Source organism: Hippocampus guttulatus, chromosome 12 (genome assembly GCF_054856545.1).
Source record: "Hippocampus guttulatus isolate MCC_2025c chromosome 12, RoL_Hgut_1.0, whole genome shotgun sequence".
Lineage (NCBI taxonomy): Eukaryota > Metazoa > Chordata > Actinopteri > Syngnathiformes > Syngnathidae > Hippocampus > Hippocampus guttulatus.
The window spans coordinates 17,390,815-17,414,963 of NC_141272.1; the positions used below are offsets into that span (position 1 = coordinate 17,390,815).

At 40.5% G+C, this 24,149-nt stretch overlaps 1 protein-coding gene across 1 annotated transcript; it reads right to left on the reverse strand.

Annotated features, from left to right (window-relative positions):
- Positions 1–158: 158 nt before the first annotated feature.
- On the reverse strand, positions 159–23,634 carry efhd1 (EF-hand domain family, member D1). Its single transcript, XM_086125612.1, has 4 exons — positions 23,252–23,634; positions 10,455–10,602; positions 6,969–7,103; positions 159–6,556 (listed from the first exon to the last, which is right to left on the reverse strand). The coding sequence occupies exons 1-4, from the start codon at positions 23,533–23,535 to the stop codon at positions 6,422–6,424; spliced, it is 702 nt and encodes a 233-aa protein (XP_085981738.1). The 5' UTR covers positions 23,536–23,634; the 3' UTR covers positions 159–6,421.
- Positions 23,635–24,149: the final 515 nt, after the last annotated feature.

Sequence of the window (24,149 nt, forward strand, 5' to 3'; positions counted from 1 at the left end):
TTATGATGAAAAGAAAATGGAATATGTGTTTTTATGTTTAAAAAAAAAAGAGCAAATGGTCTAACATGTTGGTTGAAATTCCCCAAATTCCTTTGCTAAACTTGCCAATATTCATTTTACGTGATCCCAAATATCAATAATGAGATTGTTTCACTTCATCATGTTTTAGTCTTTTATTTGATTCAGCAAGTGTGATTACAGAATATATTTTCAGATGCGGCGCAAAAATATATTTCGCTGATCATTTGTATGTTAGGCAACCTATAAGACTCTGCTAAAACAAATTATACCGTATATACCATTTTTATCTATGAAAAAATACACGGTCATTTTTCATCAAGAAAATACAAGAGGGTACGTGATACACACAGTAGTCACTCATTGCTATACAAGTACAACATGCAAGGAGTGAAAAGAGAGACAATTGAACCATTAGTGATGGGTGGTTTCACTTTTTAAATTACATTTCTGCTTTTAAGTTGTACTTGACTGCTTTTCTATCATGCATGACATTGAGGCTAACGAGTGAGTTGCATCCTCGAAAATGTTCCACAGTGTTTCTTTCTTTCATCTTTACCGCTTCACATGAAAAGTCCACGAGTAATTTGCATCTTCTGCAAGTAAGTACTCTGATGGATTTGAAAGTACATTTCAAAGTTAACACACTTTCTCAATTTTTATTTATTTATTAATTCTGCGCGCGTACACACGCAGAGAAACATAAAATGAAGCATTTACTTTGGAGGCTACACTTCCAGCTATGGCACAAAATAGCTCCAACGGATATTTGTGTAGTTAAATGAGTACAAAGCAACTCAGTCTTTTTTTAATTGCTTTTATACAAATGTTTGGGTCTCTAAAGTGAAAAAACCCCCCAAGTATTTCTTTGCTAGCTGCCAATTTTCCAAAAATGTGGCCTCGACTGAGCCATTCGACATTTGGCCAGATTGTGACTAACAGTTCGGCTAATTGACATGATGGGTTTCTCTATGGCTACGCCACTTCCACACGAGACGGACTACAGTGGAAACTTCATGTCAATGGCAAATAAGATTGGAGGTAATTGTGTTGGGCTATGTGGCTGATGCACACATCAGACACTAATTGTCAGATGTAAATCAGCAACTGGGTGATGATGCGCTGCCGCCATGAGGTCAAATACAACCCATGCTTCTATTGACTTTAATCAGAGTCACAAGTTCTTACGTTCACACTGCAGGGCGCGATGCCCAATTCAGGTTTTTTGTTAAATCCGATTTTTTTTCAATTTACTCATTTACATTGTAAAAATGAATCCAAATTTCAAATGTGAAAGCATCTGTGACGTGACACGCAAACCACAATGTCAAGTGACATACATTTAAAAAAATGTGGGGGTGGCACAGCATTGACATAAATATGGTCCAGCATGTAGTAGGGGTTCATCTTTTTCTAATCTCATTTTAACAAATGCAGCGAGATGCGGCAGGAGGTAGAAATATTTTGGGGCAATGAGGCGATGCTTTTCGTTCTCATTTCACGGAGATGTCTACGAAAGATGATGTCACGTCATTGCCACGCACAACAAACGCTCCGTCTGCGTGATTGAATTACTACTATAACCACACGTCAACTTGATGCTTCATGTTCCAAGTGGGATTGAATTGGGTCAAATGTAAAGTCAACACTGTGGCTCCAAGCAACTTTGCAGATTCACAAATGATGTCATTGCGATTGTCTGGCAACCAGTTCAGGGTATACCCTGCCTACTGCCCGAAGACAGCTGGGAAAGAGTCCAGCACGCCTGCGACCCTCATGAGGATAGGCGGATTAGAAAATGGATGGATGTCAATAGCCTCTTGAGCACTCTCCCTCAGGCAAGCAGAGGATATTGTGCTTCTGATAAAGTACAGGTGGAATGTGTACGGATGAACGTTCATAATGCACGCGCATCATTTACATATCCGATTCATATCCGCATACAAATGAGGCCCACGTCGTATGTAATAAAAAAAATAAAAAATAAATCAGAATTGTACTGTTTACACTATATGAAAAAAATATGATGCATATCACATATGGGCAAAAACAAAACAAAACAATGGAATTGACCTGCAGTGTGAACATAGCCTAAGACATGTCAGCCATTTTGTTGAAAATGGTTATTACAACTTCGAACTTCAGTCTAACCTCCGCCTATTCGCAGTTTGACAATTGTTTTTCCATGACTTCTCCCCCCCCCCCCCCCGTTACCCCCACTTCTCTTGGAAAATGTACATTTAATGTTAAAATAATGGGGGGGATCTAAATTGACCTGCAATGTGAACATAGCCAAGACTCTGCACTCAACAGGTGTAGTAGCGCCCGCCCTGAGTGTCATGGTGATTAAAAAAACAAACAAAAAAAGCATTCATCTATTGGCTCACCATAATGGTGAGGAGTGTCTGATTTGCATGAGGAACACCCCCGAAATCCAACTGATTTCAAGAAAGAAAGGGGGTAAAAGTGTGCTATAGTTTTGAACCGTCCATGCTGAGCTAACTGAATTTTTCACATCAGATTCCTGAGAATCATGACCAAAGCATAATTGCATATTTTTAAATCAGCATGAGGCAAACTTAACAGCACAGGTGTCAAACTCAAGACCTGGGGGGCCAGATCTGGCCCGTGACTTCATTCTATGTGGGCCGCAATACCTAATTATGTGCACCCACTTCATGTTTTATGCTAAAATACCAAAATTGCAACCTGTCTGAACTTTCATAAACATTGCGATATCGCAATTTTTTTTTAAATACATGAACAAAGGTTTATAGTGGCCTCTGATTTCAAAACTAGTTATTCATCAATTTGTACCTATTCATCGATGATTTGGGTTCAGTCATAACTACCGGTACTGTGGCCAGCGACTAAAATGAGTTTGACACTCCTGACTTAAAGGGATAACATACTTGGCTACTTAACCGCTCCTGCATCTGCCGCAGGTATTGATTGCTACACATCCACTCAACTGTACCCAATTTTATGAGGACAACACATGACACATGTTTTGGGAGACAGAACAAGGCAAGAAAACTGATCACCAGTGACATGAAACACAAAATGAGAAAACTTAGCACTTTTACGGACTGCTCCAAATTAGTGGCAGGCCGTGCGTATGGTGGTTGGTCATTCAGCGGGGACTTATCTGACCTGTTGGTACCATCGCGTCGCAATTAGAACAACCGTATATACAAAAACACACTACAAGGCATAGCATGACCACTCACAATAAACAGCTTCTCTGAAAAAGTCCACCTTAACTTGATGACTTTTGGGGACTTCCAAATTTCAAATGATGAATGTGTGCAGATCACGACTGACGTGGAACTTGACTGCCACAGTTCTGCTGGAACGCTTACTGGAACCAGTGCAGTCAAGAGAAATGCTTCAAAATCAAGAGAATACTGTAGACTAATAGAATATAATGATTTAATGGAAAAAATACCTTAATTTACATTAACAGTAGGAAAGGCCTACCTGGTCCTGACGGCCCCTCACTGTTCAGAAGCAACGTAAACTTAACACAAGTAAGCTGCCCAAAATAGCTAGGAATGCAGAAATGCTTGATCAATTCTTGAATTATAACATGCAATTAAGTTACAAAAAAAGTTCCAAAGGGCAATGACAAAAGATTCTGGAATCAACATGCACTCTGGTCAGTGATTTAAATATCCATCCATCCATCCATTTTCCGAACCGCTTGATCCTCACTAGGGTCGCGGGGGGTGCTGGAGCCTATCCCAGCCGTCTTCGGGCAGTAGGCGGGGGACACCCTGAATCAGTTGCCAGCCAATCGCAGGGCACACAGAGACGAACAACCATCCACGCCCACACTCACACCTAGGGACAATTTAGAGCGTCCAATCAACCTGCCATGCATGTTTTTGGAATGTGGGAGGAAACCGGAGCACCCGGAGAAAACCCACGCAGGCCCGGGGAGAACATGCAAACTCCACACAGGGAGGCCGGAGCTGGAATCGAACCCGGTACATCTGCACTGTGAAGCCGACGTGCTAACCACTGGACTACCGGGCCGCCCTGATTTAAATATTAGATTCCAAAATATTTTGAGTGAATGCGATGCAATGATCAGCACCGATGACTTTTTTGTTTGTTTTTTTGGGAGTGATCTAACTTATCATTGAAACAGAAGACAGAGGCCAGCCGGCAGCAAACACTGCGTTTTAAATTTACAGAACTGTGAATAATTTAATCAGATGTACAAAGTGCCAATTGCTGAGCAAAAAAAAAAATCTTGAGCTGCATTATTAAATGGGAAGTCAAAAACTTTCTATACAATATGTTCTGAATTGTCCACGAGTCTGAACTCGGCATTCTATATTGCGTATGTGGAAGATGAATTTGGCCGATGTTTTTATCCATCTTAGGATGCTGCCATTTTGCTACTTGCTGTCGACTGAAAATGACGACACAGCGACTCAGTGCTCAGCTTGTGGACATCACATGACCAACCCCAGAAAACAGGTGGTCTACCGTGTCTACAATACTGTGTTTGGACTAGTGGGGGCGCATAAACCACATTTTTAATTTGACTTTCCCTTTAAGAGCAAGATTCTAAGTGCTTCCAGTTCCGTATGCTAAACTGGGACAACCCCGGATGAATCCACTTCCAAACAAACATTGAAATCGTGGTATCAGTTGTCATGTCACTGTCAAAAAAAATACACGCTGCTAATATTTATGAAAAGGAAATCAATTCTGACTTTGAATGTTGAGTGCAGTAGTGCACTCAAAATATTTCTTACATTAGTCCAACAGTATGATTTGAAAAATTGCCCACTACCGCTTCAGGCTATTTTAGTTAATAATCACCATCCTAAAAAGAACGGCTTGAGTCATTTTTTTCCCCAGTTTTATTAGAAAACACAACCCACTGAAACAAATTTGGAATATATTTATGAAAATGTTAATTTCAGGGGGGCAATGGAGTGATGTATGCCATGGGTTTCCAAACAATGGGCCGGCTTCCATTTGTGACCCGCCATCCATTTTTCAGCAGCCAGTGACATGACCAAAAAAAAAAAAAAAAAACCCCAAACCAAAAATGATATTTGAATGGGCTGCAAAATTATGTTAAAAAAGGTGAAGAAGGGTGAGAAGGGAGGTTGTCAGAAAAATAGGTGCCATTACAAATAAAAATGTTTATACTGTAGAACTTCTCTATAGTGGAAGATACAAATAAATTATTTATGACACTACTTATCTTCAAAACTCTGTAGTGAATAAAGATAATTCAATTTTAGAGGCAAAATGTGTTTCTTCCACTTTGTGCTATATGGCTGATGTGTTTTGAAGATATCGCATTGATGATCATCAAGTAGACGGAACCGTTGAAAAATGGTCACTTGACAACAATTTGTTCCTTTCTTTTGGTTCTGAATGTGGAAATGGAATGCGGCTGCTATTTAGTGTAGAGCTGGATCTACTCTGGGAGCAAGACGGCTGTTGGCCACCCCAAAAATTTGGAAAGATCATCAACTATTTGCCTTAACACCTTCAACAGAAAGCTGATGGAATTAACTAGAGAATACAAAGAATATATAATTGCTTTCTTGCTGACTGACTTCAGCGTGTTTCAAAAAGTTGAAGAATTTAAAAGCGGCCCTTTCATCCTTCCATTTTTCTGCACGCAGCCCTCAAACGAAAACGTTTGGACACCCCCTGATGTTAGGCGTTTGCAGCAGAGGTGGCCAGCATCAAGAAATGATTTTGGGCACACAAAAAAATAAATAAATAAATAAAGTAAGATAAAAAAATGACTCAGGCCAGAATGGTATTGTTAGACTCACGATTCAGGCGCTAACATTGTAAGGCCTTTCTTCCCTACCAGCCTAGTGAGGCAATATCGTCACGCAAACATATATCTCAATATATTAGTCAAATAAACACACATCCTGAATATTGCAAATATTCACACATTTCAAATGTTATTGTGGAGGGAGGAAAAAAAAACAAAAAACAAGGTGAGGGTGAAACAACATGACCAAACTAGAACGTCACACTTCGTAGACCCAATACACACAATAGTACACTGAAGCCAATGAGGGGATGCGAGACAACATACACTTTACAGTGTTTACGGAAAACAGCACAAAATGAATATTTTGACTTTCGGGTGAAAATGCAAGACAATGGCACACTCACAGACATCCGCGCATCTGGACTGGTCCCTATTTGTTTTCTTATCGGATGTAGTGCATTCACCTTTCCATTGTGAAACTAAATTAATAAAAACGTTGCTCAAATATTGAAGTGAGTGTCAAACTAACTTTGTTATAAAGTGCCAAATTTTGAGTGTTATCGTTTAAGAATATCGGCAACGTGAATGTACTTTTGAATGTGCATTTTCAGGATTGCCCGTCTGCTTCCTGTCCGAGCGTCATGAGCAGAAAGCCGACTGCAGCTGTTTGAAGGCAGCTTGCCTCTCTTTTTTCTCCACTTCCTGCTTCTTGCGTTCTTCCTTCTCCTCGCGGATCTCGGCCTCAAACTTGCTGCCCACAGAGAGTGCCTGCATCTGGTGAGACACACAAACACAATTACTTTGCGTGCTTTCTTCCGTGCAAAGCATCTCTATCTTATGATGGCCTAACATTTCGCACGGTATTATACATCCATTACCCTGTTCAGCTCCCAGGTTCGAAACTGAGTGGAAGAGTTTATTTAGTCCTATCTATGCGGTCGAAATAGTCCCACTTGCGCTTTCAACAAAAATCCCAGTGTAATCCACCCAGTTAGCAGAAGCATAAGATCCCTGCCTACTTCCATAGAAGGGCATAAAATGAGGTGTCGGAGAGCTTAAGAGGGTCAAAAGGAAAATATGGCAGGTTCAGAAAATCCTCAGTAGCTCTCGGAAGAACAGCTGTTTTTAAATCAAATAGACAAACTGATTCCACATGACTTACCTGGCTGAGCACAAGACAACGTACCTTAGCTTCAAAAAAGTCTTTGGCCCCACTCACTCCCTCGGTGGAGACGTTGATTTCAGACAGTCTGGCCAGCGCCATGAGACCACTTTCTTCTTGCAGCTCCCCCGCTGCTGCTCTTCGGAAGATCAACAAAAACTGCGGGAAGGTGAACGACAATAGCTCAGTTTGTCGCTGATAAATCTTAGTTGTCGCTCTTTAAAATGCGATACCCTTAGTCCTGACAAACGTGCAGCTTGAACCATTTTCTTCACAGATGGAAATTGAGGTCACAGTTAAGTGACCGGAGGCAGTTACACTCCAGGGGTTTTCCCCTCAGGCAAGTCTGGTATCATTACAGTCAGGAAAACATTTTTGCATATTAAAATTTATCCGTCTATAAGCCCCGTGTATTGAACACACTGGCTGCTGAGTTGGGTGTCTGGATCAGGGGTCCTAAGAAAGGAACAAAGAGGAGCGGGCTACACATGGAGACTGCGTGTCAAAACAAGTGCTTTTGGTGTTATGTCTTTCAGGTCTCCAGTCAAGCTATTCAAGTTTCTGGTTCTTACCACCACCTTAGTTCAACTAACTCATAGAACAAATATTGCACACTCATGTCATATAGCGGTAATACGGAGCTCTGTTCAGCAGAACCTACATAAACGACTTCATGCTTCTCAAAATAGCCAGCTAGTCCCAGAAGGATTTTCCTTCCCCAGGAGGGCAACAAATAAATTTTCATAAAACAAACCTCAATTATTCAACTTCTCTAAGTTGGTGGAGAGAGATGTTTTGTTTTAGGGGTTTGTTTGTACAGACTGATTTGGGTCAGTAGTAATGAGCACGGATTCATATGAAATCCAACAATAGCATGTTTCGGTTCCGAAGCGCAGCTATCTAAGTTGTGACTGTGAGGGAGTAGAATTATTAGCAATTTTCCACGGCATACTTGGAACATAATGCATGCGCACTAGTGTTCCGTCAAAGTGATCTTGAAAAAGAACTGCACAAGAACCAAAGATAAATAACAGTAATCCAGCTAATACAATAATTATCTTTGTGCCTTGTGCAGTTCATAGCAAAGAACTTTGCTATGCGCTTTGTATTTTCTGACAAGTCATTGTTTGTATTATTTATACTTTTTGTCAGATGTTATACCCATTCAACCAACAAGCGTTTGAGGGAAAAATGGTTAAGATTGCACGACTGTCCGTGTTTTTATGTTATGTGTTGTGTTTATTTGATTTTTTATTTCTTTTGAACTCTTTTGTAAAGTGCTTTGTGACAGCTGCAGCCGTTGTGAAAGCGCGATATAAATCAGGATGTATTGTATTATATTTCTTTTTACTACATCCTCGGGCTCTTTTGCAAAAGAAGGTGGCGGTAACGTACCACAAGTATTGGCCTATCGCTGAAGGAACGTGAAAAAAGAAATGGACAAAGCAGTAGGAGTAGTCATGGAAAGTAATTTGGGATGCATCGTTAGTTTAGGATACAGCTTCCGCCACAACAAGGGTTTTCTACAAAGTATTTACAGCAAAAAAACGACACGTTATTGACCAGGATTCTACCTCTAGCCACAATGTAACGCTGGGTGTTCTAGGTTAGCCATTTTCAACTCGAAAGAATTTATTTCGGTAGTTAGAAGTGGAGGTTCCAAATCCAACGAGAACTCGTTTGCTATTGGGGAATGAGGATTTTAATAATGTACTTGCATAGCGCAAGCTGGCGTCTTTTACATCAGGTTAGCACCGCTGCTCTGCTCACGTGGCAGCTGACCGTTTCACTCTAGGCATGTCGAATCGAATTATCCCCAACGCAACAGTTAAAGTAATGTCAAAGCTTGATTTGAGTAGTTATGCACGGGAACTGGTGAGGGATGGAAGGATGATGTCTCAACGTCACGGCTCAATTCACGTTTGTAACAAGTGTAATCAAACATTAAAATGCCGGGGGAGGGGGGGCACCAGCAAGCATTACAAGCATATAGAAAATGTGCATCTCACCTCACAGAAGTGCTTTTTGCCACCCAATGGAATGTGCCAGCCTTGTTGCTCGACATAGGTTTTCTTGTACACTGAATAATTGTTTATATGTTTAACAGTATACTAGTGATGTGCTCAAATAATTTATGTGTGTAAAGTATTGTTTTTTTTTTAAATTACAATAATTTCATAGTTGCAAGACAAGTGCAAGTTCCAATATTTTTGTTTTGTTAAGCCAGTTTTCATACGCATGGGGAAATGGATCTTCATGCAGGAGAAAAGCATCAAATGGTGCAAATGTCTTGTCATTGCAGTAATAGCAAGCAGGTCGGTGGTGTCTCTGTGGAGTCCCAAGAAACTTGCAGTCCAATCTTAGGGTGTCCGTTTCTCCACAAAAATACATGGGGTAAAATACAATTGAAGGATGTAATGATTCAAATTTGGTTCGATTCAGTGGGATTACAATTCCAAAAGGGCTTTTGTCATGTTTATTAATACGCAACAACATGTAAAAGTCCCCCCACGCCCAAACTGTCTCAGTTAATATTAATTTGATGAAACATCAAATCATCAGCAACGTCAAACTGGTGTACATCTCTCAGATAAGACAATATGCACCTTGATACATGATGTGTGATATTAAAATACACCAATTGGGGTTGTCAAATTTAGACTGATTTTCCGATTGGAATCTTTTTTTGGGGGGGGGTCAGTGGCGGTTCTGGGGGGGGGGGGGGGCCAACGGGGCCAGTGCCCCTGTAGCACCGATTCTGGCCCCCCCTCCGAGCGTAGATTACGCAGTCGTGCCGAGTCGCCGACGCGAAAGGTGGAACCAAAGTGCGTGATTTAACATTCTAGTCGGACCCTTTAGTGCGCTGCGCCACTTAAAAATGAGCGGGAAAATGAGAAGCAGTCCGCAGAGAAGGAAATTACCACGACACGAGTGCTATTTGCGTGTGTGTGTGTGTGCGTGTGTGTGTGCGCGTGTTTGTGTGTGTGTGTGTAACTTTTTTAGTCTCCCTTTTTATTCTAATTTTTATTTAACAGGATCAATATATAAGACATTGCCTTTTAAAATTTGGATAATTATATGCATGTAAAACATCTAGCTTCAGTGTATTTGCAATTTTTGTCCCCGGCAGGCTGGTACCATATCATCCCCTGGCTTGAATATTCTCAACAGATGGACACGGCGTATTGTTACGCTTGCAGACATTTTAGCCCTCCTAATACTGTTTTTTTCTCATCACTGTAATGTTATGACTACAATTTCAAAGTCTGAAGAAATAAAAAGTCAAATAAAATTTCGAATCTGTCTTTTTAGCCCTGGGTTGAATGTGCCCCCCCCATCAAAACCCCAGAACCGCCACTGGGGGGGGGGGGGGGGGGGGGGGGGGTACGCCCCGAATAAACCTGTCTGTACTTTGTTCATGAAACTCCTGTTTGAAAGTGTGACTTGATGGCAAAGCAAATCGGCATATCCAAGCATTCAACGGGCAAGAGAGTGTTCAAGCACGCTCACCTCTCGAAAGCTCAGTTTTCCATCAAAGTCCTCATCCACCTCTTTGATCATGTTCTTCAGGCCCAGGTGAGTCTGTGGGGCACCAAGCTTCTCCATCATTAGCTTGAGCTCCATTAGGTCAATGAATCCATCTCTGCCAGTGTCATACCTAGAAAGGACAAGTCAGTTTCACTTGTGGAACAGAACCTGAAGCGCATTTGTTAAATAATGGCAATATGAATATCCAAGTCTGGGTGTGTGCTTGCCACCCGAGAGATTGATTGTTAACAACCATCTAATTTAACTACCCGCGATCACCATCTTAACACGCAGAAACTGATTTGTTGCGCATGGCTGATCACTTGTGCCACAACACAGGCAGATTCATATCACATTTGTATTTTCGTTTGGAATAGACTCAACCTTTGTGGTTCAAACGGATGGGACCATAACAGAAACATGACATTAAACATTGACATCTCTCGGCTTCATCGAGGCACAAGGTGCATTCAAATACAGGCGGAAATTTCAAATGCCAATACTGTACGTACAAATATGTAAATCAGGGGTTCCCAACCAGTCCATCACGGTTGACTGGTAGTCCGCAGACCGGTCGACCGCAAGGAGGATAGGAGTAGATGGGGGAGTTAAAGAAAAAAAATTGTCTGTGTGCGTGTTATTCATATATTTTTGTGTTAGTGTACACTGTACCCTAAGCATCCTATCAGTTTAACTTTCACAAAAAGTTGAAAAAAAATGAAATAAAAAAAGGAGGTCATCTTTAACCATGGTAGCGCACAACCTGTATCACTGGAAGTTGTTAGCGGTCTGAAGTGTGCAATTGCAACTAGCAATCCGAGCCGCGGAGATTTACTCTTTTATTTATTTATTCTCATTCAAATTTAGTTTGATCTGCAATTCACCTATGGCATGGGAATCTGGAGCGCCAGGAGAATGATTTTAAAACAGTGTACGGAGCTACCATCGTGAAGTTTCTGCACTGAACACGCAACTACAGTGCGTCACTGCCTCCGTGTGCCCCGCCTCCTACAAAGGTAGGCAGGGATTTCCTTTTCAGAAACTCTTGTATCAACTTTATTTTTCTGTTTCGTCCATGTTGTGGTCCGTTAGAGCTGTTGCTCATAGTGGTGTGTGTGTGTGTGTGTGTGTGCGTGTGTGTGTGTGTGTGTGCCTGCCTGCGAGTGTTTCTGTATGCGTACGTGCATTTGTGCACATGTACGTGTATGCGCGCACGTGCGGTAACTGGTCGATTGCAGGAGATTGGCGCCTTGACAAGTAGATGGTGACATATCAAGAAGAATGATGGGGTGAATCACTATTTCATTTAATTACAATTGATGGTGCATCTAGCCACTTATGTTCCAATACCTAATCAAATCACTCGACTACCACCCTTTCATTCTAGTGGTTGGGATGTCAAACATACAATTAGCAATTAATACTCCCCAAAGGCTTAAATAATAAACAGCAAATATTTTGGTGCCCTAAGTATATGGTAAAGTCATGGATATAAAGAAAAATATCAGTAGAATGTGTAAAAAAAAAATTGAAAAAGTAAATGGGTTTTTTTGCGTTCAATTGCTATAAAGTGTTAATTTTTAATGTTATCAAAAGCATTGTGATTAGTATCCTTATTTTGTTGAAATTATATACTGTACTGTACCTGTACAAACGTTTTAAAGTTAAGTTGTCAGATATCATTTAATTGCTTGTTACCGATCATTTATGTAACCGGTAAGCGCTGAACACACCTGGGGGTGGGGGAGTGAATAAAATTAAAATATGCAAAAAATAAAAAATACTATCTGTGCTGAGACATTATCAATAATGGCAGCACAACTGTTTGCTGTAATCTCATATTTTGTGCAAATATCTGCCTGTCCAATTCAGCTCCAATCTTGAATACCTCAGGGGGAAATCACATTGCATCAAATCAACCATGTGCGTCTCACGACACAAATGAGTTTCATTCAGTCACAGCAAAATTAACCTGAAGTGGAATAGGACTGCCCAACAAAGAGCCATCTACACTTGATATTACCAAGTAGATTTGACAAGCCAGCCGTTTTCATCAATCGGGTCAGCAATGAACGTCATGTCTGGATAGTGCATATATTTTTAGAAGCTTTCAGCAGCTGTTCGCGCATGCGTCCTGGTTTGGCTTGTTGACCTTGGAGACTTATCAGCTACCACCAGGAAACATGCCATTGTTTAATTCAAAGCCTTTTAAAGGTCCACAAGGGTATTTTTTTTTTTTTTTGTTCCCCACATAGACATGTCCAATGGGAAACGATCGTTCTGGCCTTCATTCTTCCCGGGGTTATGGGTCATAGAAGATTCAGCTAAACACAGTCCATCTTTCTTTGATAGCAGCTGTATCGTATGGTTTGCCACAATTCAACATTTGTTCCAACAGCTGCCAAACATAGCAGAAGCTCCTATTGGATGAGAAAAAAAACACAGGGTTAAGGCTCATAGAAGATTCAGCTATACGGTGTCATCTTTCTTTGATAGCAGCTGTATCTATTGGTTGGTCACAATTCAACATTTGTTCCAACAAGTGCACAAGCGAGCAGATGTTCCTATTGGCTAAGAAAAAATATCCATCCATTTTCTGATCCACTTATCCTCACAAGGGTCGTGGGGGTGCTGGAGCCTATCCCAGCTGTCTTCTGGCAGTAGGCAGGGGACACCCTGAAACCGTTGCCAGACAATCGCAGGCCACACAGACGAACAACCATCTGTGCTCACACTCACACCTAGGGACAATTTAGAGTGCTCCATTCACTTGCCACGCATGTTTTGGGAATGTGGGAGGAAACCGGAGTACCCGGAAAAAACCCCACGCAGGCACCAGGAGAACATGCAAACTCCAAACAGGAACCCTGCATCTCTGCACTGTGAGTCCAACATGCTAACCAGTCGACCGCCAGGCCGCCCTCAGAAAAAATAAATAATTTTAGAAATACTGCTTGGAACTGAAGAGGTTTGGTGAGAAAAGGCAGTAGCAGTTACATAGAATTACCTGCAAATCATGTTACACTAAATACCACGAACAGTGGCGCATCACTGATATTTAGGCACCCAAAAAAAAAACCACCACAAAAAAAAAAAAAAAGACTGTAGACGATCATTTTATGTTCTGATAATTAGGAGGATAAATGCAGCAAAAACATCCCAACCCTGAGTCCGAATATCGCAGCATGTTGTCCAAAGAGCATAAATACATACATCTAAGGCAGAAGTGATGGGGCCACTATGGATCTGTGCTGGGCCACCATGCAGCTGCAGACGTTTGCACTTAAATCAATCAGGCCATTTTACCACTTCACTCATTCTCTGTGTGTCAGGTTAAATCCATCCAGCAAGGAATGGCTTGAACATGCCGAATAAATATCCGAGTCTGGATATGTTCATGGCCACAGTCACCGCCATCTAACTTAACCAGGACTATTGTCTTTTTTAAAGGACGGTGTGTGCACATTTTGAGCTGTCTTTCTCGATCGCGCCTCTTAACTAACATGTGGCGCATTAAGTACCCACTTGGTGCATTCTGCCACCGAAGACTGCTAGCTCATCCATTTCATCCACAGGTACTGTAGATGTGCATGGGTGCACATAAAAAGTTTGGTTTGGCTCTCAAATGAGCACCACCGACCTCACGGATGAACAGGGACACTGTAGACATGTTTTTTTGTTGATTAAATCTTGATTTATCATTCATATGATAAGACATATCATTTTAATGTAAGTGATTCAAGTTTTTTTTCACAATTATATATTTCTTAATTAAACAACAAAACTGTGCTACACAAATGGCAGCTTATTAAAACAACACAATTTACTTTGATTTTTTTTTCCAAAAATTAATTCTACACAATTGAGTTAGCACTTTGGTGTGGCCCTTGACCAGCGTTTCAGTTCCTCATGTGGCCTTTGAAAAATTAATTACATAAGTTTGAAGTCCTTTGCGGAGAGCCACCTTAGTCAAGCCAGCCGACCGACGCCTTTATCATTGTTGCTAGATACTGTAATCGCGTAAACTGACTCAACTTCAGAATACAGTACAAATCGATGAGTTGCAGCGACTATTCATTGGACTTTCAACATTGCGGACGATATGGCGCGGGACCAGCGGGACGTCCGTGGATTGTGGTCAGGTCTGGCAGGCAACGTAAGGAAATGCGGGCCAGCCAAGATGAGCTATTTTGCTCATTTTAAATGCTTATAGTGAGGATAAGTGGTTTACAAAATGGATGGATTGATACTATACTCTGTCCTACATTACTTCTTAAAATGTATACAGCCATGGCTCATTTGAGCGCAGCGATGGTGAGTGAAATTTGTAATTTTGGTCCGTGAAACATGGGCCTGTCACTATATCAACTAATCACTTGATGGGGAAAAAAATGGACACTATAGTTTTTTTTAAACTCGATTAATGGTCATTTGCATGACTGTTACATATATCAACATAAACTCATGCTGCTTCCGTCTTCTGTCTCTCAACTTTTTTGCTGCTGTGGGAGTCGGCACTCACAACCACACATGCTCATCCAGACACATCGAGGGGGCTCTTTTTGTTCTATTTCATTGCTTTCCTTTATATCTAAATATATTTAAAACCTAAACGGGGTGATAAAACCCGACCAACTTTTTTAATGGTACTTGCATGCATCAAAGCTTTTGAGATTGCTCATCGCCTCACCATCTGAAGTGACAAGAGTTCAGAAAGTAGCAAAACATCCAATTGTACCTTGTCGCTGACTACTTTGTTTCATATCCTTCTCCAACCCCACAACAATATAAGAGGCAGGATTGAATGTTTTATTCTTTTAAGCTGCAACAAGATGTTTGTCGTTTGTGAAAATAATAATAGGTTTTTACTTATTGTCCAGACAAAGCACAAAATTATCACTAGAAATATTTCATATGACGCAGTGCTAATACTCAATGACATTTTATTCTGCCCTAAGGCTTGAATCTGCATACAAAAGAACTACAGCTAACGTTTTTTTAGTCATCGATTTATCTGCTGATAATTTTTGAGAATCAATCGATGAATGGGATTTTTACTTTCGAATAAGTAGCCTTCTTAATATGTGAAAAAATGTGTTATATTAACGAAACTCATTTCCTTTTGAACCTTAATGTAAAGGGTGAACCTTCTCAGGATTAGCCAGACTACAGAAAGGGGCACAGCCATGACTCATCCTGCAGGACACAAAGCATCCCTGGACAATGTCTAAATCAGGTCAAACCATCAGTTTGTCACATTTGGGTCCTGCATTACAACAATCAAAAACACATTGACCAGTCAATTTATGAATGGATTAAAAAAAAAAGTTTTAAAAAAGGCCGACTTGGAGTGGCAGAGTCAAAATCCAGACTTGAATCTGATTGACATGCCGTGGCCGAACCATCATGCTCAAAAACAAAAACCCTCCAATATTGCTGAATTAAAGCAATTCTGCAAGGAAGAGTGGGCCAAACTATCTCCACAGAGAAACTAAAGACGCATTCCCAGTTATAGAAGACACTTTTTTCACACAGAGCCATATGGGTTTGGATTTTTTTTTCTACCTTACAATATATATATATATATATATATATATATATACAGTATATTTTAAACATGTGTAGTATTTGACTAATATTTAAAATTGTTGATGATGGGAAACATTTAAGTGGGACAAACATTCCAAAAAATAAATGGAAATGGGCAAACACTTTCACACGACTGTATATTTGTTTTTCGGATGTGCATTTGACAAAACTTTAAACCATTGTACGCTTATTTGTATTTCTCTATTTTAGATATTGATGGACATGTGAAATAGCAGTTTTATATACTGTATAGGTTTATTTTACAAAGATGCAAACTAGACAACATTAACAATGCAATAATATAACATGAAAAAAAAACAATGCTCTTCAACATTAAGACATAGTGTTTACTGAGTCACAGTTTGCCATAGAAGGTGGAAAAAACCCCACATTTTTTTCAGGTTGTTTCTCTTGGCACTTCTTTCGGCCGAGTGAGCGTATGAGGTGTGCACACAGCAGCACAGATGCACAGGAGTAGCGTGACAGACTCCCCGCACAGTAAAAAAATAATAATTCAATTATTTACGTATTGACAAATATTGATTTATCAGGGATATGATATAATCGGCTCAATTAAATGGCAGCTGGTAAATCAGTTGGTGATATGGAACAATTATAATACAGCCCTTTTGTGTGTGTGTGTGTGTGTGTGTTTTCATTATTTGGAAGGTGTTCTTTACCAAGTGGTATGTGGATGTACGTTCAATGTTTTTGTTTTTGTCTTAATAAAAAAGATGCCCAGTGTGTCCATAACTCAACACTATGTTTTTATACAGTGCAATACTTAAGAGCGCTATTCTTTACATATTAAACAGCTTGATACAAATTTCTTGGTGTTTTTTGTGGCGGCAGGAACACACTGATGCCATTTTCATTCATTTCTAAGGGGAACGGTGATTTGAGTTACGAAGGGGATTATCGAATGAATGCAAAACGCAAGTTAAGGTAACGCTATACATACAAATGCCACACAAGAATACAACTCGCATGCAGGCCAATGATCAAAATGGTACCCCTTCCAATTCAAATGTGGCCCAGTAAAAACCCAGTTTCGTCTCATGGAAGGAAATTGGGCATCCGTATCTATAGTGACTATAGCGGGGTCTTAATGGAGCCAAAGCGGTTGCTTTCCTTGGGATGACGTGTCCATGAGAGACAACAACCCCTTTCTTTGGTTTCCCTTTCTGCGATGCCAGGGGCCCACAAAGCACATAAAGGGCCCACATTCCCTTGCGGTCTTCCAGCAATGGCCACACATTGATATCCTGTGACATCAAAAAACACGCTTTGCCAAAGACTTTCTCTGAGGACTATGCCCAGTGACCTAAATAACAGGCTTGCGTTTTTGTTTTATATATCTATCTATATCTACTGTATATCGATACAGATAGTGTGTGTGTGTGTGTGTGTGTGAGTGTTAAATGCTAGGCAATTGTTTTGATGAATGCATACTGTTGGCTGCAAGAAGCTGCAGTGAGACTGATTGTCAGTCTCACTGACAATGAGTCCCATGAATTTTCCCATGATCAAATGTGCGTCTGTATAGCAACCATCCAGTTCAGTTCACTTCACTTTTATGTTTTGCTCAAACTACAGGTATATGCAATACCGAATATCCTATTCCAAAGAAAGGACAAAAGACAAAAGAAATATTGAGCAAATCCAAGCATGTATCCTCAATTATGCTAGAAGGAAAACAGTCTGTTGAAGAAAAATGGGTCACTGGGTGGTGGCTGTCCCGTGGGAATGAATAGCATGTATGGGATCAGTGCAGCCCAATCAGTGAAGCTAAAGGCATTGAAGACAAACGTCATAGAGTCTCATCCAAGTTTTGAAACTAAATTGTATGCACTTGAATGAGAGAACTATGCCTACTTTGTGACAGCAAATCTCCAGTCTCACCTCAGGACTTTCTGGGTGCCCCACATTATGGCTGCAAGAGCAATTCCGTTAAAAAAAAAAAATAAGACAATAAAAGCAATCTTCAAAAGAGCAGTCATCATCATTTGACTAACCACCAGTGTAAAGCCATGGGGCAAAGCAAGTTCGCATCAGCACTTAGCTGTTTAACCACTGAACGTTTCAAGGTACAGTGTGTAGAATTTAGTGCCATCAACTGGTGAGGTAATAGACTAACAACCTCAGCTTGAAGTGTGTGCAGTTTGTGCACGCACACTACGATGCCTCAGAGAGAACACATTTCGCAAGCCTACCACTAATTTCTTCAGCAACCCAAAAGACTTCTGGTCACTCAAGTGACAAAGTAAGCGCATTGCATTTGTTCCATATGCTGGCATCATGATGTTGAAAAACCACGTTCGCTAAGTTTGTCTCTTTCGAGTGTCTGGAGCAGAAAGATGGCAACAAAACATGGCAGCCTCCTACCGGGGAGTCGTGTACTAGGGAAGAAAAAAAAACCTTATGTAATTAGCAATTACTTTAGCCACGATTATTTAGGAAGGGGGAAAAAAATTACGTTGACGTTATTATGGAAGTTTTTTTTTTTTTACATATTGAAATAGTGGGTTTTTATAAAAGGCGGCCCGGTAGTCCAGTGGTTAGCACGTCGACTTCACAGTGCAGAGGTACCGGGTTCAATTCCAGCTCCGGCCTCCCTGTGTGGAGTTTGCATGTTCTCCCCGGGCCTGCGTGGGTTTTCTCCGGGTACTCCGGTTTCCTCCCGCATTCCAAAAACATGCATGGCAGGCTGATTGAACTCTCTAGAATTGTCCCTAGGTGTGAATGTGAGCGTGGATGGTTGTTTGTCTCTGTGTGCCCTGCGATTGGCTGGCAACCGATTCAGGGTGTCCCCCGCCTACTGCCCGAAGACAGCTGGGATAGGCTCCAGCATCCCCCGCGACCCTAGTGAGGATTAAGCGGTTCGGAAAATGGATGGATGGTTTTTATAAAAAAAAAATCACATTTTTACACACTGTCTCTTTAGTTCCCAGATTAAATCGTCGCTCCACAAATCACAATTGCAAAACACAGGAGCTTCCAAATGTATTAGAGAATATAATGTTGCAAAATTTTAATTACAAAAAAGGACGTTGAGAACCAATCAACACCTATACCCCTTTCCCACTGCCACAAAACCACGGGTAAAAACGCATTTTTGGGCAGTGGGAAAGGCTCACTGGCCAGTGTCGATCCGTGTCCACCAGCAAGCCATGGGAAGCGGGTTGTGATCGTCTCCGCTCCGTATCGCTTGCAGTTTGAAAGCCTGACACGGTAGCTGCCCGGTAATTACGTGATGACATAGGGCGGTACGTGATGCGTCATAACATCGCGCGCCATCGGCTTCATATATAGCATGCCCCCCGCAATTTCGGCCAAAAATTCACGTCATCTATGTTGTCTCAGTAGTAGCAAAGAGTTGATCCTCCGCTGCTTTTCGACCATTTTGAGGACGGTAAAAAGCATGATAAAAGAGAGAACACTCGCTTCCATGTTGCTTTGTTTACCACCAAGAAATCTGTCCTATCATCTACGCAATCACAGCGTGGTGATGTAAGCAGACGCAAAGTGGTGGAAGGGGGTGGGGCCAGAATCACCTGTCGGAAAGGGACAATATGCCAATTGGTTGCGTGTCGCCATGGACCACTATGATCCACTAGTTTCAGTGGGAAAAGGGTACATAGTTCTGTTCTCAATAGTGATATTTAACAACTTCAAATGACATTTTTAGAACCAATACAAACAACGCTGAACTGATGAGCTACATACGCATGTGTGCTTCCGTTTGATTATTGCTTTTTTTTGCAACAGAAATAACAAAAACAACTTTGTTCTTGCCTATGATTCATGAAATGCTTTGAAAATTTGCTCAATGTGGAGTTTTGTTGCTCGCTTGCTTTATCTTATCACGACAGACTAATTTAGAGGCAAAGGAATTTTCTCAGTACAAAGAATATCCTGTTTTAACTGAGCAAGTTGTTTTTAATTTTTTTATTATCACTTTATTGTACTGCCATGTGACTGATCAAAGGTTCCTGACGTTGTTATTTTAGCATTGAACGGGACTTTCAATGGAATGTTTTTGACACTAAAGACCAGATTGTTTAAGAGGGGAAAAAATGAGTTCAATCCAAAATAAATGCTCCGAATTATGTCTTGATAAATGTTCTTACCATTTTCTATCGCTTACATTTCAAGAAGTCATTAATGTTGATATGAGACTAGCCAAGCCTTTCAAAGTATACAACGGCTCACCCAGTCATGACACTGTCAGCTATTAATTATTAAACTGTAGTGGTGAAACATTACAGGTGTTTGCACAATTCAAAACACTGTCGGCCTGTCTTCGCCCCTCTCCTACTGTTTTTGGTTCCAACGTCAACTCATGGGTTCGCTTACATGTACAAGAAGCAAAAGGCCTTCCATTTTTTAATTTTATTGTAAACATTAGGACTGGACATTATTTTGATTGATACTGAAATCACAATTGCTAAAAAACGATTATTCAATGATTTGGACTCCCAACGAAAACTCAACTACTCAATACTGCCATCATCAATATGCCCATTCACCCCAGCGCATTGATCACTATTCTCAAAAACATTATTGTTCCAGTCAAGTACTGTCTTTGCGCACATTTGTATCTCTTTATCGTATTTATTGTATTGTATTTTGCTGTCCTATCTTTATTTTCAGAAGTCTCGGGAGTTACTTGACTCACTTCGGGACCTCGGGAATCATGTTTTGTGCCGTATCATCTTGAAATGTATGTTGGTAAGACAATAAAAATTCCTTGAATCCTTGAAAACTCAACTTTAAATACAACATGAACGAACCAGAAAATACATTAGACACAAAGTAAAATAATAACAGTAATTTTTAAAAAAGTAGAAAAAGAAACATTGGCTGTTCCTGCTGTGCGTGTGTTGGCCTTTGAAGGGCAGTGTGATGCCTAGCTTGCATGAAGTACACACAATGAGAAGGGAAAAGTAAAAGAAAGCTTCAATTGGATTCTATTGATAGTACTTTTTTTTACACAAATATATTTGTTATATTACCTGTCTATGTATTTCTGCAGTGTTTGTGTGTGAATAATTCGTTATTTGAAGGAATAGAACTCCTGGAAGTCAATGCTAACTTCCCTTTAGCATGTCAATGGCGTTTGACATTGACTTTAGCATTACCATGGCAATGTTTTTTAAAATGAAGCATGTGTTGAATTGAAATATACAATGTGAGTAATACTTTTTGTTGTTTATTTATTTTTAAAGCCAACTGTTGTGTGATTAAACCGGTTAAAGCAGTGGTGTCCAAACGATGGCCCTTAGGCCATTTGCGGCCCATCATCCATTTTTCAGCAGTCCACGACATGACAAAAAAAAAAAAAGAATGACATTTGAAATCTTTTGTGGCAAGATGAACAGAAAAAGGTGACGTGGGCATGGAGAGAAGGAGGATGTCAGAAAAATAGGTGCAATTAATATAAATAATATAATATAATATAAATAAATTTGTCTCTATATTGTAGAACTTGTCTCTATTAAACGGTTTATTAAAGAAATAAACCTTTATGATCAAAACACAATTTATCTTCAAAATTCCGGAGTGAATGAAGATGTGTCACAGTGGACCAATTAAACTGTCCAAGTCCGCATCTCATACTGACTATTGAATTGGCCATTTGCAGTTGGAGTGTGCACGCGTGAGGAAGGGGCGGGCTGCCTGAAGAGAGAAATATGGAAGTCCCTGTGCGAACTGATGCGCAGCTGTTTGAGGAGCAATTGAAAGCAAAAGAAGAATCTTCAGTTGAGCTTAATGAACATAGATAACGAGTAGAGGTGTAAAAAATAATTAACCACTCATCAATTACTACATTAATCGACAACTGTTCAAATAATCGAATAATCGTTTAGGACCATTGTTGAACATAAAATTGTCCAAATTGTCTGATTTCAGCCTCTCAACTGTAATTAATCTGCAAGTTCTATAGTCTTTCATGAAAGCTGACTGACTATCTTTTGTGTTTAAACAAAATAAGACAATTATAATTATTTTATTATTATTTTATATTATTTATAATTAATTATAAATTGACTTTTTGTAAAACAATTTATTTGAGGTCTATGAGGAGTTACAACACACAATTGTAGTGTGACAGCACTAGTGACCATGACAAATGACCTCCTTATGGCCTCTGACAAAGGCCTTGTTTCTGGACTTGTCCGATAAGACCTTAGTGCAGCCTTGGTCACACTCGACCACCACATTCTTTAACCAAGATTACAGCATGCCACGATACAAAAGGAGCTGTCCAAACTGGTTTAAATAATCCTTATCATTTCGCTTACGGTTAGTAAATATCTTTAACAATGATTCAATGTGTATGAAATGTAATTATGGTGTACCAGGGATCCGTTCTTGGACCAATACTATTAGTTTTTCATGCATGCTCTCTCTGGAATCTCTTATTTTCATTTTAGTAGCTCAATTTGACATTCAAATTTCTAAATAAAATACAAAAGTGCTTATCAACAACTACAAGAATTCAGTGAACCAATACCAAGCTGTAAGTATGAGCCATTCATGTGACCAGTAAACTTCAGAATTTTGAATGATGATTCATTTGTAGTAGAATATTATTCAGTTGTCCTCTTTGGGTAACAATCTAGCCTTATTTCCGCTTTGGAAGAAGTTCATCATAAAAAGGGGAAATGACTAACGTTTTGGGTATCTAAATGGTCGCTTTCAACTGATCCCTATCTCCAAACTATAATTTTCCCAAATTACCCAAAGCACTGCTCAACCCCCTGCTGTTGGACTAGAGTGTGACGTAATTAGCCTCGTTAATTCGGTCATTTAGGAGGATTATTTTTTTAACCAGATTTACTTTGGCCATAAAAACAACTGTACCGCAGCAGACAGATATCGGTGGAATAGTCTACTGCGACCGCAACACAATGCCAAAGAAGCGTACAGGACAAACTGGAAGGGGAGGCTTCATATTGGCTCTATGCGAGTAGGCCCGCACCTTGCAAATGAGTAATTAATTAATTTAAATCAAAGAGCCAATTGTTTTCACCTGGGAGCTGCGCGTCAGCATCTCCATCATAATCTCATCACGAGCTTCCACGGCTCATTCGCTTCAATCCGCACGACAGGGAGACACTTCGGCGTGTTCAGGGACAGAATGACAGGACTGAAATCACTACTTGAATCAGTATCCTAATTCTTACCGTTTAAACATCACCTCCATCTCCTTAATCTGCTTTCGGGAGAACTCCTTGAATTCCGTGTAGGGGTTGAAGACGCGGCTAGCCCGAGGGGGAGCGTTGCCCTCGTTTATGTCGAGCCGTCGGTTTAGTTTCGCAGACAGCTCGGACGAAGTGTCGCCACAAGCTGCTTCGGACTCCTGATATTTGGTCGTGACGATGGTCTCCTCGGGCTCCGGCCTCTGCTCGGTCTCCTCTGATGCGGCCAGTCGCGACTGGAGCTTCTTTGCGAGCTCTTCTGACGCCATACTGTTTCAGGGACGTTGCTCACGGCGACTGACTGTCAAGAGTCGAAAGAATGTGGAGCTGGGGATATGCTTGCAGTGCTCCTGGCAAACCGCGTCTCTCTCGCCCACATGACGCAAGTAGCTTCCGCTTATGTGCTTCACAATAAAGCTCAAAGAGTAAAAACTGCGTTAGCGGAAAAGGGGACGAAGTAAATCGTCATTGGGTGTAACCTCCTCTGTTCGAAAACAGCTGCAAGAGCTTTCAGCCCACTCGGGACCTTAATAAGAAGCTGTATACAAAATGGATGGCCTACAATGCTACAATCCAAGAAAAATTGTGAACACCTTTTTATTTGGGGGTTTGAACCTCTCCGAAGTTAAAATTGTTTTTCCATTGCATGTTTTTAACTCGCAACTCTTTAACAAGTCACGAATAAACACCTAACGTTTGATAAAATAACATCTTGTGTCTTGTAAACGTGCCGCAAAATTTAATTTGTTTTCGATTATTTCGTGGCTTTAAGGAATGCTTAATAATACACCCGCTGCTGCAACATCTATTTATTGCCTTTTTAATTAGTGGCACATTGGTGTGTGTGTTTGCGTGAGAGAGAGAGAGAAAAACAAAAACATGC